General features: G+C 38.4%; 1 protein-coding gene across 1 annotated transcript in view; it reads right to left on the bottom strand.

The window, feature by feature from the left end:
• Positions 1-19427, bottom strand: part of WWOX (WW domain containing oxidoreductase) — a 564719-nt gene extending 545292 nt beyond the window's left edge. The window contains exons 1-4 of the mRNA XM_081871960.1: positions 19240-19427; positions 16764-16828; positions 15443-15500; positions 10777-10955 (exon numbers count right to left, since the gene is read on the bottom strand). Coding sequence (XP_081728086.1) covers positions 10777-10955; positions 15443-15500; positions 16764-16828; positions 19240-19346 — 409 coding nt within the window. The 5' untranslated portion in view covers positions 19347-19427. The remainder of the gene's footprint in view (positions 1-10776; positions 10956-15442; positions 15501-16763; positions 16829-19239) is intronic.
• Positions 19428-20441: the final 1014 nt, after the last annotated feature.

The following is a 20441-nucleotide window of genomic DNA, read 5'->3' as shown; positions in this document are numbered from 1 at the left end:
TCCCAGAAGTTTTGCAAATTTCCATATGCATATAACTTTACCTATATGGTGCTGGTAGCCGGAAATGAAATATTTTTGCAATAATCCCCTGCACTAGCTGGATTTCTGTTTAACTATTATGTAAATAAATAAATACATAAATAAAAGTAGAATATGGAGACGCAGGAGAGAACTGTACAAAGTACATCCAGTCTGAATTTAAAATGCCCATGCAAATTCAGGTCGGGGCAATAATGTTCAGTATAACAGTCAGTGTGTTATAAATTCTAAAACGACCACCCTAAAAATCTCATGAGACAAGACTGACCCAACTAGTCTCCAGTTGAAAAAACTCTTATCTGACCCCCTAGTGACAATCCTATTTTTAACAGCAGTAAGAATACAAGCATGATGGAATATAAGCCTTACAAAACTTTTTAAAGCCTCAAATCCAATACTCGGGTTTTGGTTGTTCCCTCATCCCTAGTGAACCCTTAACATTTTATAACATTTCATGTGAAAGTTTAAACATTAAAAGCTCTATGCAGAACAAAATGTTTTCTTAATTTATTAAAACTGCCCATTTCTGCTTCTTTTTCTACAGCACCAAGGCAGTGTAAAACAGAAAAATACCGGTACTTTGTAATAATCAAACCTACCCACTGAGCAGCATACAGTGGTACCTTGGTTCTCAAACTTAATCCGTTCCGGGAGTCCTTTCAACTCCCGAAACCATTCAAAAACCAAGGCACGGCTTCCGAATGGCTGCAGGAGCTCCCTGCACTCCATCGGAAACTGCGTCGGACGTTCGGCTTCTGAAATTTTTTTCGTAAACCAGAACAGACACTTCTGGTTTTGCGGCATTCAGGAGCCAATGTGTTCATCAACTAAGTTGTTTTGGCCCAGGGAATACACCTGAGGCCCTTCCACCTTGAGTTTTCTTACTTGGGAACAATATCTGAACTAGCTCAGTAACTGGTAACAGAAAGTCTGCTTAGGGGCTCCAATTCTACCTTCCTAGTGCTCTCGTACGTTATCTACAGAGGCCTAGTTTCTTTTGCTTCCTATCAGTTTCCATCAGGAGTAATATCAAGGAAGGTTTATTTTTCTGACATGATTTGTCATGGCTTCAACACATATTTTTAAGGTGTTCATCTTAGGTATAGATCTGAAATCATACATAGTGGGTTATACCAATGTTAGTCCTACTCACAGTGGATCTACTGAAAATGATAGGCACAGAATCATAGAATTATAGAGTTGGAAGGGATCCAGAGGATAATCTAGTCCAATCCCCATAACTAACTTAGATGGTAACTTCAGTTGGTCTCCTCTGAACAGAACTTAGCTGGATACAATCCTGTGCATGTGTGTATATAAAACCATGAAGCAGAAATTAGTTGTAAAGTATCCAGATGTATCCTTTCACATACTGCTATTTGATACAGCAGGTTTCTTTTAGTAGGAGAGGGTGAAAGATGATTTTTGAAGATTTCCCTTCCTCTGCATCCCATTTTCCTACAACCTAAGCTGCTCTTAAGGTTTCCTAATTCTCTACAGCAAACTTTTGGGATGGGGCACACACAAGGCAAATCAGGAAAAATGGTACTGGATCAGGAAGTCCTCCATCTATGAAAGACATAGTTGGACACTATCCCAATGATTGTATCCAAAGTTAATAATATGCAAAGTAAGCCCATTTAAATTAATGGACATGTCTAACAGATCCATTAATTTCAATCAGTCTACAGTGGTACCTCTGGTTACATACTTAATTCGTTCCGGAGGTCCGTTCTTAACCTGAAACTGTTCTTAACCTGAAGCACCGCTTTAGCTAATGGGGCCTCCTGCTGCTGCCACGCCACCGCTGCACGATTTCTGTTCCCATCCTGAAGCAAAGTTATAATACCCAAGGTATTATACTGTAACCTGAGGCGTATGTAACCCAAGGTACCACTGTACTCTGAATCAAGCTTACCTATTTATAAAATATGAAAATCTGACAGGTGTGTTCATATAGAAGTAATTGGTGTTCCCTGTTGAATATGTACCACAGTAAACAGAGGTCTGTTGCTCTATAGCACATGAAATACAAAATTTAAGTGAAGGTTTCAGAAGGTTTGGATGAGCATGAATAGCAAAGTGCCATTTTCAAGAACAGGATTAAGGAAATGTTGCAATTACCTATTTAAGTCTTCATTTTGCTAATCATGTACTTTCAGTGTACTTTAACATTTGATGAAAAATTTAAGACACACTTTGCCGGAATGTGCATCTAAGGGAATCTAAGATGTGCATCTTATATGGATTAAGGGAATAAAGATAGAGTATGCAAACAAAATATATTGCCTAATTTATCAATTCTAACTTCCACCCCACCCATTAAAATAAGAGTCATATGATATATGTTAACATTTGTTAACTAGCTGCAAAAAGGCAAAGTAATATGTTGATGTACACAAACAGGGGAATAGAACCAAATGTTTAATCCAATTGTAATAACAGCCTATTCAAACAAAAAGACAAAAATAAATAGATGAAGCAGATCAAATACCCACTAACGTCCAAATCACATTTAGACAAGATGTGTGAGAGGATTTTTTCTTTCTGTGGCTAAGCTTATTCTCTGGCACTGCCTACCTAGCGAGTGTCCTCACTCAGATACTTTGTTATGACCTTTCACTATTTCTTTAAGAAGACATTTGAACTGCCAAGTTGTTAGTTTTAACTTCCCAGCGTAGTTGTTTTGAACTACTTTATTTGCTACCATTCTGCATATTAGTTTGCATTTCAAACGTCTTTATTATTGTGTACACAATATTGTGTATTTAGTAGTTAAATTACATTGAAGCCAGCATAATGCAGATTTAATCTATACTTCTCAAAACTAGTTTTACCTCCAATTCTAAGCATAGTGCCAAGTCAGCCATCCTTTCACAATGTGCTCTGCTAAAGGTGAACAGTCACAGCACCTTTCATATTGAAGTGAGGTAAAGCTTTCACAGGTATCAGTACATTATGATGTAGGAAAGGAGACACTGAGATTCAATACAGTTGCCCTCATGCTCCTCTATCAAGCAGGCAGCTGACCATGTGAGTGGCTACGCTACAGCATCAATTCAGTGAGATACTGGGGTTGGGAGAAGAAGCAAAGAGAATTTCCAGATTGAGTAAAACAGCCCATTATTGTCACTTTTTACAGGCTTCTACTTTACAGTCCCAAACACTTTTTGGAAGTGCATGCTTAAGAGCAAACACAGCTCGGCAACTCACAAATGAAACTAGTCTCCACTTAAGTATTCTTGTGCATACATGTTTCATTAGCAGAAATCTGTATTTAGTATATCTGTATTTGGTATATTCATAATGTAACTGTTTGCTTTACAGCCACTCTTTTGAGGCAAAATCTGTCCTTTTCCTCTGTGGTATCAATATAATGGAAAAAATGACCTGCATCCAGAAGATGGCACACAAAAATTGAGTCATCAGTTAAAATATTCAGTTTATTTAGTTGCATATATTGATAAAGGTAAGTTGTGGTTTCTACTATGCCAGCATTTCCTGGCTGAGCTTAAAGGACAATCACCTACTACTTTGTCTTTGCTTTGGTTAAACATGATGACCTGCATCCCACAAAAATAATTTCATGTATCCAAGAGAACTTTGAACATCTATTTCTTGAATATCATGCCACACTGTAACCCTCTTTTTCAAGTGAGTGGTTTTTCAACTTTATTTTGTGACATGGTATGAGGTTCTGCTATTCAGAGAGAGAGAGAGAAACAGAAATAAATAAAGAGCACATTAAAAATTACACTGGACATGCTTGAGCCTTCAGCTGAACCTGAAGCACTTATTTGAATCCCTGCCAATATTAGTGAACAAAAACAACACAGATTTCTGATGAAAGCTCAGTTTTCTGGATATCTCTGTAAGTCAACTTCTTTCAATCTGGTACATCGCAAATAGCAGCATCAGCCTTTAAGAATTTCATATACTTCAGGACAGATGTCTCACTGCCTTCTCTTCAACTGGAAATCTCGGTCTTCAGCTACATGCCATCAGATTAGCCTGTATTAAACCAAATTCCTGGAATTTTACTTCATTTCAGTTAGCAAGACCCCCTTCTTCTCTTTTTCAATACCTACCCAGCAGATTTGTTTCTTGCAACAATCTACAACCCACAGCTTTGTATTTCACAATTGCTCTATCTATTAATTCTTTTTCCATTTTTTTTCAGAAGACAAAGCAAGTTTATCTTCCAGGGAAAGAATGCCTTTGTGAGAATGAAGTTTAAGAGAAGGTAGGTTTTCATGCCCACAGCAAAATAGAGCAGGAGGGGGTACTTGCTACTCAACAGCTTCTTCTTCAGATGTGAAAATTACTGTGCAGCTCCTCTGTGAGCAAGCTACTGCAGAACAGAGTACTAATTAAGCATTAAGGAAAAACAAAATTAGTTGCATGTTTTAAATCTCCTTTTGGCAAGTACAACAGTGCAATATTAATACAAGCAGTTTCATAAAATTAAAAAGGCATATTTCATCTCAGATGAAATTAGAAGACTGTTTTGTCAGCTAAAGTGTGCTGGATTTTTTCAAGCATTAAACCAACACATTTTCTCTGAGTTGGGAAAACAAGTGTGACTTCTAGACACAAATGGAACCAACGGCAGTTTCCTTAGATCATTTTCTATTTATTCTTCTATTTATACACAGAGAGATCAAATGGACATTGGGAATCAATTAACAAAAGACAATAGCCCCCCCCCCAAAAAACAAACAAACATACAAGTTTCACCCAAACAAGCTCACAGAATTTTTCTGAGCAAGAAGATAAATGGAAAGGCTCATCTGCTCGATAGCCTTCAATCCTTTTGTCTGCTTCTTCCAAGAAACTCTGCGAATGCAGTTCTATACATAATGCAGGATGCCCCTAAAGGGTTGCCGTCCCAACACAGTATATTATTCCCTCCTTCAAATTCCATGCAAACCAGGGTCATGACAAATTGTAGGAATATATGGAATTTTTAAGAAATACAAGGACAGCAACAATGTCATGATGTCACCACCTAAATGGCAGCTCTTAGATCAGTACTAGCAGTTTAGAAGGATGCCTTAGGTTTCTCTTTTGTTTATGGATATAACAGTTCTTACTTCTCCCAGTAAAGTATGGAGAAAGTCTTGCAATTATTCTGATTTGGGGGCAGGGGGAGGATAACAGTTTGCTTTGCTACTATAGACTGCTAGAGTAGAGTCAGTAGAGCATGAGATTGCTAATCTCAGTGTTGTCGGTTTGAGCCCCATATTAGGCAAAAGATTCCTGTATTGCAGGGGGTTGGACTAGATGACTCTTGACCCCAAATCTACAATTTTATGAGCCTATGTAGCACCAAAACAAATATTATCAAACTCTAAGCAGATTATATGCAGCATCCCAGCCAACTACTGCAACCATTAATCCACATTATGTTTGCCCAAGGCAGACTTTAATAGGTTTATAAAGCCCCTAAAAAGCAACATTACCTGATATAGACTAGAAGGGCTTCAAGTCTGAAAGATGTGTTGAAAACAAAATACTTTCTATTTCCCATTCTGCCTCCCTACATCCACCCAAGTAAGTCATTAATTTAAGTCTTCCATTTAGAAAGTCAAACTAGATGCAACTGCACGTACATCACAACATACATTATCTTAGAAAAGGCATTCCTTCTTTCTGAGATAGCACCTGTCACCTGTAATTTTTATTAAGGACTTACATTAAACTTTTTTTTAAAAAAAATGATGCCCAGTCCATGAACAGCACACTTTTCAAATAGATCAGAAGGTTTATAAGCAGTTAGCCTAACCTACTATTAGCCAGCTAGATGTTGCAGCCCTAACCATTAGATATTCTTGAAGTGTCAGAAGTAAACAATGCTCCCAAAAGGCTTACAGGAAAATTGGAAGGGAGATATAAAAGCAGCAATGACAGCTTGTTCACAAGAACTGAGCTTTAATCCAGCTACGAACCAAAACTGCCACAAAGGCTTACAGGGGAAGCTGTGACAGGGCAAAAGAGGGGGAGCTGTTACATTCCTTAAATAAGCCTTCATGTGACCCCAACTTATAGAGTTAGGTAGTGCACAGAGTTGTTCTGTAATGAAAGATAAATAATGTTAACAAGTGATATACCAAAGAGATTTCATTACAAGTGTAATTATTGAGCCTTTTGGCCTCAATGTAATCTTACATACTACAAGTTTGTCTTGCATTGTGAATTTCAGCCAAAGTTGATAGAGTTCAATAACTTGACTAACCATCCATGTATACTGCTCATTACCCAAGTAATAGATTTATCAAAGCAGGCATGAGGCAATACAAGGAACAGATACCATTTCTAGAAATACCTCAGTGGAAATTACTAGATTTCAACAAAAGCATTATTATTAAGAATTTAACTCCATAATCTAGAGCGTAGAGAAAATGGTACCTAATGTAAAAGTAAGCACAGTAAAAGATGGCAACGCTAATATACATACTAGGAGGTCATTTGAACTTAAACCCCATCAAAAAAACAAAAACAAAACTTCAGGTATACTTGATTGTGAGATTCTTCCTGCAACAGTATAGAATGCTTGCAGCACACTTTGGGGGAGTAAGATAACAGACCTTGAGCATTTTTTCTGTTCTCTACGTGGCACTAAATGCAAGTAAGTTCCATGCAACTTTCCTCCACTGTACAGTTTTCTACTAGGCAGGCATTGAAGAAATTCCATTAAGGATGGACAGTGATAAGGACTGCTTCACTCCCCACCCACAAAAATAACATATTAAAAATGCATCTCTACCATTACAAGGACTAGGTTTTCACTTTGCTTATTTTTAAAAATAAAGGCCAAAGTTCCCAAGAGCTGTAGATTTCACAGAAAACTCCCAAAAGCCACATGTCTTGGAAAAAACAAAAACAAGCAATGCCTGGCTTCTGTGCTTGGGGGATTTAAGAGAACTTTCACATCAAATTTAGATAATCAGGATTCTAATGAAACTCTACTTTCTGATTAATGTGCAGGTTTGGGATTTTGAGCCAACAGCAAGATGATTATTTTCAGCTGAAAATATACTAAAGAAAGTATCCTACTATATGATCTGCAGGAGGTAGGGTATTACTAAACTCTTCACCATCTAAAAAACCACTTCCATAGTCCAAGGACGTTTAGGCTATCCTCTGCTAACATTTTAAAGATTTTTTTTCACCTTAATCAAGTTCCTGTTCATATTAGCTCTCTCCTAGTTTTAAGATTTGACAACAGAAACTATTCAAAAGTTCTGCATAGAGGAAAAACAATATTCATAATTCAATCTAACAATTTTGATAGCTTTGCCCCAACACTATGGTTTTACAGTTTTCCCTTAATCCAAATATATTTGATCACATCTGCCACTATGGTTCCAATGACTGCATTCCAATTCATTTTCTCTTTGCATTTGTCTACTTTTGACAAGCCTAAAAGAAATTTAACACAAATGTTACACAAAGATAGTTTTGCATACCTCACATGCCATTAGTTTGCTTTTCCATTTCAAGCACCAGACATTACAAAAAAAAGTATTCAGCCCACAAGGGCAAACAAAACAAGGACACCAAGGTAAGCACGTTTGCAAAACTATTTAAAAACTGCATCTCTTATCATCACTTAGTCAGGTTTTGGAAAGCAGCTATAACAAAAGGGATGGCACTGTAGAGCACAAAAGTGTTATTGGCAGCTACCTTTTGAGGGGCCAATTGTGATATCTTGTATCAATTTCATCATGTCTCAGGCAGAGACAAATGCAAAACAATGCAAGATCAAATACCTATGCAGGACTCAAAGACAAGGGAGCAACACAAAGTAGTTACTAACATGTACAGTCATACCTCGGGTTGAAGTTGCTTCAGGTTGAGCGCTTTCAGGTTGCGCTCCACGGTGACCCAGAAGTAATGGAATGCGTTGCTTCCGGGTTTCACCGCTCATGCATGATGGTAAAAATGACGTCACACACATGCGGAAGCGGCGAATTGCGACCCGCAGACGCGGGTTGCGTTCACGTCAGGATGTGAACTGGACTCTGGAACGGATCCTGTTGGTATCCAGAGGTACCACTGTACAAATATCATAGAAGGCAGGTGCAGAGACACTGGGTTGTGGGCAAAGAGTAATTCAAGGGTTGTCTGTGATAAGTATAAGTTGACTTGTTCTTCTTGAAAGATCAGACCCCCCCCCCCACCACAAAGTGGTTTTGTAACTTTTTTTCAGTTTTTGAGAACTGCTTGACACAAGCAATATAGGGCTAATGTTTGAGAATGGGGAATAAAAAGCTCCCCCTTGAGTGTACAGATCTAATTGTGCTGTTTTTTGCATCCTGGCCATGGTGTATATATTTCCTCTCAGAGTGGTGCAACTGAAACTGACAAGATGCGACTTGCTGAATTGTTTAGTTTCCATCTCTCTTTAATCTCCCATGTACACATAAACTCAGGGGCCAGGCATCAACACACACTCAAACAGTTTTCCAATTACTTTGACATTCAAAGGCAAAACGTTTGTTGAAGGAGACTCGTGGCATGCATGCGTATGGCGATCATGACCAAATCTACTATTGTACAGTAGCAGATACAATATTGCTTTTCCTCAAAAGAGTTTAAGCACGTTACAGTTTGTAATAGAAGAATTTAGGGAGCTTTGCCTATGCCCCTAGAGAAAAAGTGTTCCTTTAAAGAATTTCAGCAGCATCACAAGTGTTCTTGCATCGTGTTGCAGAGTTCTTGCACTGCCTACAAGATATTAGATCCAAGTGAGTACTGCATACACAAAGCTAGACTACACAGGATTTCAAGGACATAAAGAAAGCTTTATATAAGCCTTAAAAGACAAAGGCTAGTGTTTTGATATCCACATTTATCTTTATCTTAAGTTAAAAATTCTGGGATACTACGAACTACTATGTTTAGTTTTGTCAGATACATTTGCCAATGAAGTTGAAGTCAGCTACTTGCAGAAATTAGTTCACCTACTCTTCCACATTTGAACTTTAGCACCAACAATTGATATATAAAAAGCCCAAGACAAAACTAATATTTGTTTTGGTAAACTTTGAAGCACTTTGATATGTTGCTCTTTTTTCTCCTTCTTTTTGCTTCATTTTTTTCAGAAGAGCAATAGAGCCCTCTAGTGGGGGGAAAAATCAAGACTAACTCACAAGTAAGGTAGGAACCCAGGATATGGCTGCCAAATGTGTATTATTTTAAAACATTATTATGCTATGTTTCTGCTTTACACCACACTGGAAATGCTAAGACACATAAAAAAATCCAATAATATTAAAGCTATGAGCAAAATATATTACTTTCCATAGACTGAACAAAATACAAACACAAAACCTTGCCACTTGATAGAAACAGACTTCCCTGAACTATGCCTTATGAGACATGGAAATACCCTGCACTACATTTTTTATAAAACTTGGAAGCAGTAAAATTTCAAAACCCATCACTAATTTTCACTTCTTTTACTGGAAATACAGGTGAAGGGATGCTAGTTGCTAATTACAACAAGTGTTTATAAACTGTCAGCTAATATTTTTTGTGCTCCACAGAAATGCAGAAAACCAAACTGACAAGACCTTTAATAGCAAGTAAGTAGAACCCAACAATGAATATTTTAAAAAATTCATTTTGAAAAGGTGGTGTACTCAAAGGAAAAGCCTCTTATGTTTGTCATCTTATTATACATTTCCTCACTCTATGAAGTTTAAAGGAACTAGAAAGCAGTTAACTGCCAAATATATTCTCCCCCACCTCCTTAGGTAGCTTTGAATTTTCATACTGCGAGTATGCTTTCTTTCTAGTTAAATTTAGAACTCCATAGTTTGATGCAACAGCTTACACATATTGTCTTTTTTGAAAATACAGTGTTCAAATCACCATGGGAAATAGTAAATCACATTACTCACTGGCACATATATACATGAACTCTTTTTTATTTAACAGTTATTTGCTTCGTTGGTATAATGAGCTCCTGTTTTGGGCTCAATATTAAAAGAAGGTAAAAGTAAAGGGACCCCTGACCGTTAGGTGCAGTCGCGGAAGACTCTGGGGTTGCGGAGCTCATCTCGTTTTACTAGCCAAGGGAGCTGACGTAGACAGTTTTTCTGGGTCATGTGGCCAGCATGACTAAGCTGCTTCTGGCGAAACCAGAGCAGCACATGGAAACACTGTTTACCTTCCCACCAGAGCGGTACCTATTTATCTACTTGCACTTTGACATGCTTTCAAATTGCTAGGTTGGCAGGAGCAGGGACCAAGCAATGGGAAGTACCTGATAGCAAAGCTATCCAGAACAATAACTGCCAAGAATTTAACTATGACCAAAACCTCTAAATAATTATCTAGAATGTTCCTTGTGAGGTAGCCAAACCAGACAATTGTGTAATAACGCACCATCACTTGCCATGCAGTTTTCCTGAGTCATTTCTTACCTTCCTTTGATGACAGACTGTACTTTTAGATTTGATGCTAAGGGACAAATCAGAACTGGGACAAGTTTCTGTGCAGATGAACCTTTACATGGAAATAAGTAGTTATTGGGACTTGCATCCAATTAAATAAATTTAAGTTTGGAATGCTGGTCCTTTTATACATAAATATACCACATATAGCATTGATCAACCTTGTATTTTGAAAATCAGTTATGAAGACCACTGAGGTAGTATCCACATGCATGTAACACATGCAAATTCACCAATACAGCTTGCCACAAAACTGAATGCAATATTGACCTACCTATTCCTGAATTTGCTCCAGTGACTATGACCACTTTTCCACTCATATCACGACCCTGAAGGATTTCCATTGCAGTGGTGTTTCCATCATACTTCTGCTTGGCATTGGGTTTCATTGGATTATCTTCTACGGTAAATGCTAGTCTTGGGTCAAGGTATGTTGTCCTTTTATTTATGTGGCTTAAGAAAAAAAAGAACGATGGTCATGCTAATATATCTTCAGTAACAATGCAAACACTGAGAACTACTTTATATTCAAACACTGCTATGTCCCTGTTCAGTTTTAAGTTATAGACTTGCTGCTTGTATTGCTGAGTCCTACCTTGTTAGTCTCCACAACCCCCATTCTTTCACAATCCTGGAGAAGTGCAAAAATTAAGTTTTATCAGGGGGTTCCTCTCCGATACAAAAATGTGGAATAGTAAGGAAAGAGGACAAATGAGAAATTATATTTATCTCTCATCTGGATAAAGGCATAACTGCAAGATTCTATGACCTTTGGTTAAACTTGGATCATAACCAGGATACATATATGAGAAAATATGGTTGAACTTGAAGCTTTCCTTGTTAGGCCGAATTGCAGTGATTAAAATGAATGTGCTGCCTAGAATGTTATTTTTGTTTCAGACACTACAAATTGTGGATAAATTAAATTGTTTCAAGAAGTGGCAGAAAGATATATCTAAATTTGTCTGGCAGGGCAAAAAGCCCAGAATAAAGTTTAAGATACTTACTGACGCAAAAGAAAGAGGGGGTTTTGCCCTGCCGGACTTAAGACTGTATTATGAACCCGCAGCATTTTGCTGGTTGAAAGACTGGCTACTACTTGAAAATGCAGACATTCTGGATTTGGAAGGTTTTAACAATATGTTTGGTTGGCATGCATATATCTGGTATGACAAGGTTAAAGTGCACAAGGGTTTCAAAAACCATATTGTCAGGAAAGCACTATATAATGTTTGGATTCGGTATAAGGATTTGTTGGAAAACAAAACTCCCAGGTGGCTATCACCAATGGAGGCTAAAGAGGTGAAGAAACTTAATATGAGAACTAATTGGCCAAAATATTCTGAGATTTTGGAACTAGAAAGTGGTGAATTTAAATTACAGAGCTTTGAGAAGATAAAGTCCAAGGTACGAGATTGGCTCCATTATTTTCAAATAATGGAGGCCTTTAAACAAGACAGGAAAATTGGATTCCAGGTGGAAAAATCGAAATTAGAAACGGAATTGTTAGAACCCAATACGAAGAATTTATCAAGGATGTATAACTTGCTGTTGAAGTGGAATACAATTGATGAGACAGTTAAATCAGCCATGATTAGATGGGCACAGGACTTAGGTCATGATATTATGTTTGCTGACTGGGAACAGTTGTGGACCACAGGTATTAAATTCACGGCTTGTAATGCCTTAAGAGAAAACATTATGAAAATGATTTACAGGTGGTACATGACCCCAGCCAAGCTTGCGAAGATTTATCATTTGCCCAATAATAAATGTTGGAAATGTAATGAGACCGAAGGTACCTTTTTTCACCTTTGGTGGACCTGCCCAAAGATTAAGGCCTTCTGGGAACTGATTTATAATGAAATTAAGAAACTACTTAAATGTACTTTTCATAAGAAACCAGAGGCATTTCTTTTGGGTATGGTCGGCCAATTGGTGTCAAGGAGGGATAAGATCTTTTTTATGTACGCCACAACGGCAGCAAGGATCCTTCTAGCAAAGTATTGGAAGACACAAGAGTTACCCACGCTGGAAGAGTGGCAGGTGAAAGTGATCGACTTTATGGGATTGGCAGAAATGACTGGCAGAATCCGTGACCAAGAGAAAGAGACTGTGGAGGAAGACTGGAAGAAGTTTAAAGCATATCTTTAAAATTGCTATAAAATTGAGGAGTGTTAAAGTGTTAAGGGAAAGGAAGATGTATAATTACAGCTATATATATCTTTTGATTCAAAGTGTAATTGAAAGGAGAATAAGTTAAACTATAATTGGCTAAAAGGGTTGCTGAAAAATTTTGAAATTAGGATGCAAAAAGGGGAAGGTACGGGGAAGTCCGAGAAAAGAGGCTTATGAAAATGAGGTTAAGAAAGCAAAAATGTATGTATGTGTCTATGTTTGTTGTTGTTTGTATTGTTTGGTGTTGTTTCGTTGTTAAAATTGGAAAATTAATAAAAATTATTAAAAAAAAAAGAGAGAGAGAGAAAATGGGTGTGAGATTCAAAGAATAACAAGGAAACAATGGATTTGTGCCAACTTCTTATCTAATATAATTTCAGCAGACCTAAAGGAGAACTATTTTAAAACCATTGATCAATGGTTTGATCAACACCTTGTAAATTAAATTTAATATATAAGTTAGGATTGGATAGATGTTGAAAATGTGGATGATAGAAAGAGGATTAAATACGTATCCTTTGGAATTAGTCTCAGATAAAATTATCATATACCCTTGGAGCCTTAAATATTTCTGCTTCGTTATTTAAAAGATGTTATTCCAGAAAATGATTTAAAAATAGTGTTCAATTTTATAACTATTGCTAAGACTAAAATAGCTAAAATTGGAGGTAAAGTATATATCCCACAATATCTGAATGGATTGAGAAAAAATGATCCATAGTAACTATGATTAAACTAACTAACTTATAAAAGAATACATATAAACTAGTCTAACAGGTTTATTTTAAAAGTTTTTTTTTTTAACGTTCTGGAACAAGTATAAGGATAATGTCCAAACATGCTGCTTTCAACCTACTGTAATTGTATTTCTTTATGCTCTATCTTTGGTTGATTTTGTGTATTAATAAAAGAAAATGTATTATTTTTAAAAAATTCATCACTTTGAATTTACTCTTTGAATAACCTGCCCACCAAGGTGTGATTCACAATAACATTACCCTCATTTCATTGGCAGGTGAAGCCAAAATTTTTTGCCCAGATTTTTGGGGAGGTCTAACTTGGAAAACATGAGCATCTGTTTGTCATTGCTACTTTGCTTTTAGGGATCTGCAATTTGATGGCAGATTTTCATTCTTGCATTCAGCTTAGTACTACATTGTTTCAACTCTAATTTTGATGTTTACATGTTCCTGCCCTGGAACCTTCAGGGGAAGGGTGGATTACAAATATTTTTTATAAATAAGGTTTTGTTTTGTTTTGTTTTTAAACTATTTGTATAATTTTATAGTTGTATAATTTGTAAATAGTTGTATAATTTGTAAATTTGTATAATTTTATCACACAATTTGGAGGTCATGATAAGAGTCTTTTAGGAATGAAATTAGACCCTAGAGGACAAACCAAAAAATCCTACCAATAATCTTGCAGGCTCTAACCAACAACAGGTATATCAAAAGAGGGATTCAAATGAGATACATTTTGCATTGTCCATTACTGTTTACATTAAATTGTCACTGTTTGTAAGGCATTCTTCTGGCCAGAAATCTATAAAAGACATACCGCTAACTTCCTGAATACTCAGATTGAAAAAACAGAGATTGATTGCTAAAAAAAACACCCAGCAGTTTACAAGACCTGTGGCTATCTTAAACCTACAAATATAGAACTCTTGAGTTTTCCATTGTTTTGTTCCTGTAGCACAAAAGGCTGAAAGTCAATAGGGAATAGTTTCCAGTTTCATCTCTATGGATTAGCTTTCCTTAAGTAAAAATAAAGTGGTCCGCAACAAGTAATAAACATTAATAGTCTGTAACTGAAGGCCAATTGTGATATTACTGGCTTACAGTCTCAGTTCTGTGTGTTGGGAAGGTGACAGAAAAATGGCTATGAAAAAGAATAAAATGCAATGACTACATGAAGCTGGTTTAAACAGTCAGACTATCAAGTCTACTATTGTTCACCAGGACAGTGGTTCACTGAGTCTCGGGGAGAGGTATTTCCCAGGACCTTCAACCAGGCACCATGTAATTGTAAGTGCAAGGGATGAAACCTGTAAACATAAAAGAGCCTGCTGAATCAGTTCAATGACCCATCTAGTCCAGCCTCCTGTTCTCACAGTGGCAAAGCAGATGCCTATAGGAATCCCAAAAGCAGGAACTAAGAACAACAGCACTCTCCCCAGCTCCCAGGAATTAGTATTTGGAAACTTAATGCCTCTGACAATAGCAGGGTAGAACCTAGTCACTGTGGCTAGTAACCATTGATAGCCTTATTCTCCATTAATTTGTCTAAAACTCTTTTGAAGACACCTAGGTTGGTGGCCATTGCTACCTCTTGTGGGAGAAAATTCGACAGTTTAGCTATGCATGGTGTGAAATGGTACTTTCTGTTTCTCCTGCTCTTTTGTATTCCAATATTATGGGAACTATTTACATGCATATGCTCTGTAAATTAGCTGTGAATTCTTCAAATCTCTAGGCAGACTTGCCATTGACAGCTTCAAGCAACTTTTCCAAAGAAAATGAATTAAATCATGTTAGATTTAATATGGTTTGGCATTTTTTATTAACTATACCTTTCAAGAGGCTTTTTACAAAACAAGCTTCAACATGCTACAAGAAAATCTGGATAAGTATTTCACTGCATTCCTGCTTTGAATAGTGCAAGGATAGACAATTTGGAAACCAGTGACCATCAAAATAACAAAACTGCAGAAATGTCATCTGGAGGAGAATTAGAACGCTTGCAGTTCTCTCACTTACTCAACAAAGTAGACTTGTCCATTTTCATCTGTTTCTTGCTCCCATCCATATGGCAAATCTGAAGGAATATAAAATAATTTTAGTGGCATTTTTAAAGCAATTTAAAGCTTTTTTAAAGCAATTTAAAGCAATTTAAAGCTTTGAGCTTAAATTGTATATCCTCAGCAACATTTTGTCTTCAACTGAAGAATGTGGTGGAGACAAGAACCAGTAATATCCAGGAAAGGAAGAGTGTGACACAATAATGGAAGACAATCAACAAATTAACCTTCCACATGGTTTTAATGCTATAATCCTATGCACACTCTTTTGGGACTAAGCCCACACTGAATTCAATGAGACTTGCTTCCAGATAACCAAGCATTGGATCAAGCTGAAAATGAGCAATGCCTGTTCGGTAGTTAGTGGCCCTTAAGGGATTCAGTTAGTCTGCACACACCTTTCTTTATAAGTTTATTGCTAAGGCTATATATAATTGAAGATCTGAAATTACTGAAGTAGGGAGATGAGAAAAGAGAAAGCATTTTAACTGCAACATTTAATCTGAAATGGAAGAGTCATGGCAATGGCCACTGATGTTTCATGTTGTATACAATCCAAAGTTCTAGTATGCCCAATACAGCAACCCCAATAATGCAGGACAATTTGTTCTTCTGCAGCTATATTTTATAAAAGGAAGACAATGAGTGAACAGCTGCAATAATTTACTTCCACTACAGAAGAAGCCTCACAATTTTTTGAGGAAACATTCCAGATTAAATGGTTTAAGGACCAACATTAGGGTCTTCCTATGACACAAGTATTCATGTCTTGTTTCCAAGCCATAGAGATTATCTGCAATCATTTGCAAATTATGGCACAACAAATTGATGGCTCAGGCTTTAACTTTTCAAAGTTTATTTATTATTAAATTAAATTACTAGTCCACCCTTCCTCCCAAAGGTGCCCAGGATAGCAATTTAAAATAAAAGTGTATTTAAAACAATTATATGTGTTTTATTGGAAAACATTAATTGTTAGTGGGTCTTTTAAAAAATGTGCTTCCACTATTTTCCCTTGATATTTTACTTGGAAAAGTATCACACAGATAATGGGACAGACTAATTTACTAGTATTAGGACTCAGCTACATTAGTAAAGAAACAGTGAACTGAATATGCTATAAACATGTAACAACACCAGATGGCACCAGACCGCGGGAAATTTTAAAATGAGGTTTTCCATAGAAATTTTTTATTTTGTTAAAACAATCTAATTTCTGACTTATTTATAGCTTTTCCCCCTGTGTTTAGAACCACCAGTCAGCAAAACTAGACACAAACCTCCTGCAACTCGTTTCCGTTTCCCGGATTTGGGATGATCCCACTGAGTTCTTTCTTCCAGGTGACTGAAAGGGAAGCATTTCAATATAAACAAATATATTTCACAAATGAAGTGAGAGCTCAATTGTGTCACTATGCATTGGTAATATTAAAACTGGCCAATCTTCCTGGTGCAACAAACATTTGCAGTAAAGCAGTGTGCTCCCCCTACCTATGCCTTCTAGCTGCTTTGGGGCACAAATAATTCCTAGAATACTATAATGAAAGAATATGGGTCACTGCTAATTCATACAAAGGCAAAGCTGACAGGGAAAATCCGAAACCAGAGTGACCAAGCGTTCCAGAGAGATTTGAGTAAATTTATGCAATATATAGACAATCATTGTAAACATATAAAAACACTAGCAGGACTGAGATAAAACTCACAACGTTTAAAAGAAGGAACTTTCTACATGTGTTTTGACTTTTGAATAATTTTAGATATATGTAGAATTAAGCAAACACAAATGTGTGGACATAATATGTGTTTTATGAAAACCAGAAGACGAACGGAGGGAAGTTGTGAGCTCGGTAGAGCATAACATTTTGCAAAAGGTGTTAATGTGATATAATTATTGTTAAAAATGGAAAATTAATAAAAATACTATTTAAAAAAAATTCATACCAAGGCAGTGGTTACAAACAAGACACAGAAAAGATAACCTGTCTGTATGAATAAATAAAATAAATAAAAAATTGTCCAGTAGCACCTTAGAGACCAACTAAGTTTGTTCTGGGTATAAGCTTTCGTGTGCATGCGCACTTCTGAAGGTATCTGAAGAATTACCTCAACTTTCTAAGCATTTGAGTAGGCTCATCTAAACAAGAATTATTGTTGCAGGCACCGAAAAGTGAACAGTGAAGGCCCCCGCTTGCTGTCAATAGGTGGGGAGTTCCAAAGTATAGGTGCTGCCCCACTAAACAATCAAGTTCTTCCAAATGCAGAAAGGGCAATATGTGGCACCTGTTGTAGTGCCAACTCTACTCACTGAAACAGTCAAGTAGGCCCATATAGGGTAAAGCAATCTCAGGTACAGTGGCGTAGCGTGGGGGGTGCAGGGGGGCCGGCCGCACCGGGCGCAACATCTGGGGGTTAGGGTTAGGGGGCAAAAATCCACGGGTTAGGGGGCACAAATCCATGGGTTAGGGGGCACAAATTACTTGCCTTGCCCCGGGTGCTGACAACCCACGCTACGCCACTGCTCGGGTAAACTGGTCCCAAGTTGTTAAGGGCTTTTTATTTTAATGGTAAAATTGGCCCAGTAGCAAATCGGCAACCAGTGCAGATCTCTGAGCACAGGCGCTCTATGTTAACAAGGCCTCAATCCCATCAGCAATCATGCATGCTACAGCCTTCCACACTACAGCTGCTGGATCAAACACAGTTTCATATTCCGCAACTCCTCAAAATACCAAGGAACTGCTCAGGTTCCAAGGCGCCAAAGAGGATGCTTAGGAGTCACATCAACTACCTATTTCATCTGACCATTCCACAGTGAGACAAGGGATTTGACAGGATCACCAGCTTTCTCCACTGGAAAAATCCCCCAGGGCAGTGGTTCCCAATTAGCTCCGTTCTGCAGATCCCCTGAACCAGGCCAAGCCATGGACCCCTTATTTTTGAAAAGGCTTACTTCTGAATAAAAGCACACGGGATTGGGCTCTACTTCGTTTGCCTTTGAAGATACCAGAAGACTCCTGTGCTGTCCTTCTTCAGTTTGTTCTGTACTTATGCTACTGTTGCTTTGTGGCCAGTGGTCTGCAACTGCCCCCAACCTTAGACTGGTCAGATACAAAAGGGAACGACATGCTTGCACCTTTAAGAGCCGAGTAGAAGAAGTAATTTCAGCAGGTGTGAGTTTGCAGGACAAGCTGCACCTGCTGGTCGTGGCAGAAAAGAGGCGATGCTCCTGAGGTGCGCTGTTCGCTTTTGTACGGGTCACCCAACCAAACCAATACAACTGCGGGTGACAGCTTGCACCCCCCCCCCAGCGTAAACTCCTTACAGAACTATAGGGAGGGGGTTGTTATTAATATTTTTACCACCATCATAACCCTCATTATTTCCAGGAACCATGTTGCACTGGGGGACTTCTTGCCTCTCACCAATATAACCTCACCAACCATTCAGGTTCAAGTGAAATTCTGCACACACCTCAAGACATTACGAAGGTGGAGGGGAAGGAGAGAAAACTTTTCTGCATGCCACCCTCATAAACCACTGAGAAATGTTACTTTTTGTATCCTACACGGGTAAACTGAGGGAGAGGAGGAGAAGACTTTAAGTACCCCCCACCCACCCACGCCGGACAAGCCACTCAGAAAAGCGACCCTTTGCCGCCCACCCCTCACAAGCCTTCCCTCAGAGAAAGCCCACCTCAGAGGCGGGAGCCCTTCCTCACCTGCCTGCCTGCCCACCTGCCCCTCTCCCACTTACTTGGCGTAGTAGACCCAGCCATCCTTCGTGGTCCTCTCCTCCCAGCCGGGGGGCAGCTCCTCGTCGCTGTCGGTGTCGTCCAGCCCCGCGTACTTCAGCGCCGCCATAGTACCTCGCGACGGTCCCAGGAAGGTTCTCCTCAGAAACGCCACCCTCCCGCTTCAATTATCGCCCGCCTCCTCTTCCCCCTCCTCTTGCAAGCACGGTTCAGATTTGGGGGGCGGGGGGAGTTGTTGGGTATTTTTTAAGGGGGGACAGCCCCTTCCGGTTCTGTTGAGCCAATCCCAGGGCGCGGAGGACGAATTGTATCATGGGAAGCGTAGTCCCGGGTGAGGGGAAAGCACGTGCCAAGCCGAGCTTTCCGAGGAAGGAAAATACAGTACCGACGTTGCGCTCGTGGGTGTTGCTGCAGCGGGCAAGGGTGGCTTTTTGTAGTCCCGTGCGAGATTCATCTTAAAGTTTGGGCTATATGTAACTGCGTCTCTGTAGTTTGTCTTTACTGTACTGAATATGCCCCGTGTATTGCTCTGTCATTGTTCCTGCTTATGTTTGCGGTAAATGTATGTGGGTGGATGTATGATTTTGAGAGAAATGCCCCGATTTGGAGGGAAGGTTGTTGAGAAGTTTTGAAAGCAGGAGCAGAAAGAGAGGGCTGCTTCTGCAAATACTATTTCTACAGATAAGAATAATAAAGAGGAAATTTTCCCTCTGGCAACAGTTGCGCTTTGCCAGTTTCAAGTTCAGCGGTTGTTTTTGTACTTCAAGTGCGCCTGCAATCTTTTTCACACATGAGAATAAATCCCATTTTACGCACTTTGTAACCACTTTGCTTTGTGCCGCAGTCTGCATTCCCAAAGAAACTCCCCGGCACCCACCACTCTTGGTTGTAAAAACTGCATCTAGAAAAATACAAATCCCAAAATATTGCGGGTGGGTATATAGTGGATATGTAGCTGAATTCAGTTTTCAGACTCAGAAAGTCTACATGAATTGCCATGTAGACTGAGTTGACAAATTAAAATGTTCATCTTATTTGCATGATTGTCCCCCTAGTCAGGGAAGCTATAATAAAAACACTGCACTGCATTGTAAGTGTAATAACTGAACACAGCACCAGATGGTGCAGTATACAAAATAATATAGCAGAATAGTCTGCTTGTAATCTTTTTAATGCTACGAACAAGTAACCAAAAGAACGATAC

This window comes from Podarcis erhardii (assembly GCF_964252035.2).
Source record: "Podarcis erhardii genome assembly, chromosome: 7".
In the NCBI taxonomy this organism is placed as follows: domain Eukaryota; kingdom Metazoa; phylum Chordata; class Lepidosauria; order Squamata; family Lacertidae; genus Podarcis; species Podarcis erhardii.
This window is presented reverse-complemented; position numbering and strand designations above follow the sequence as displayed.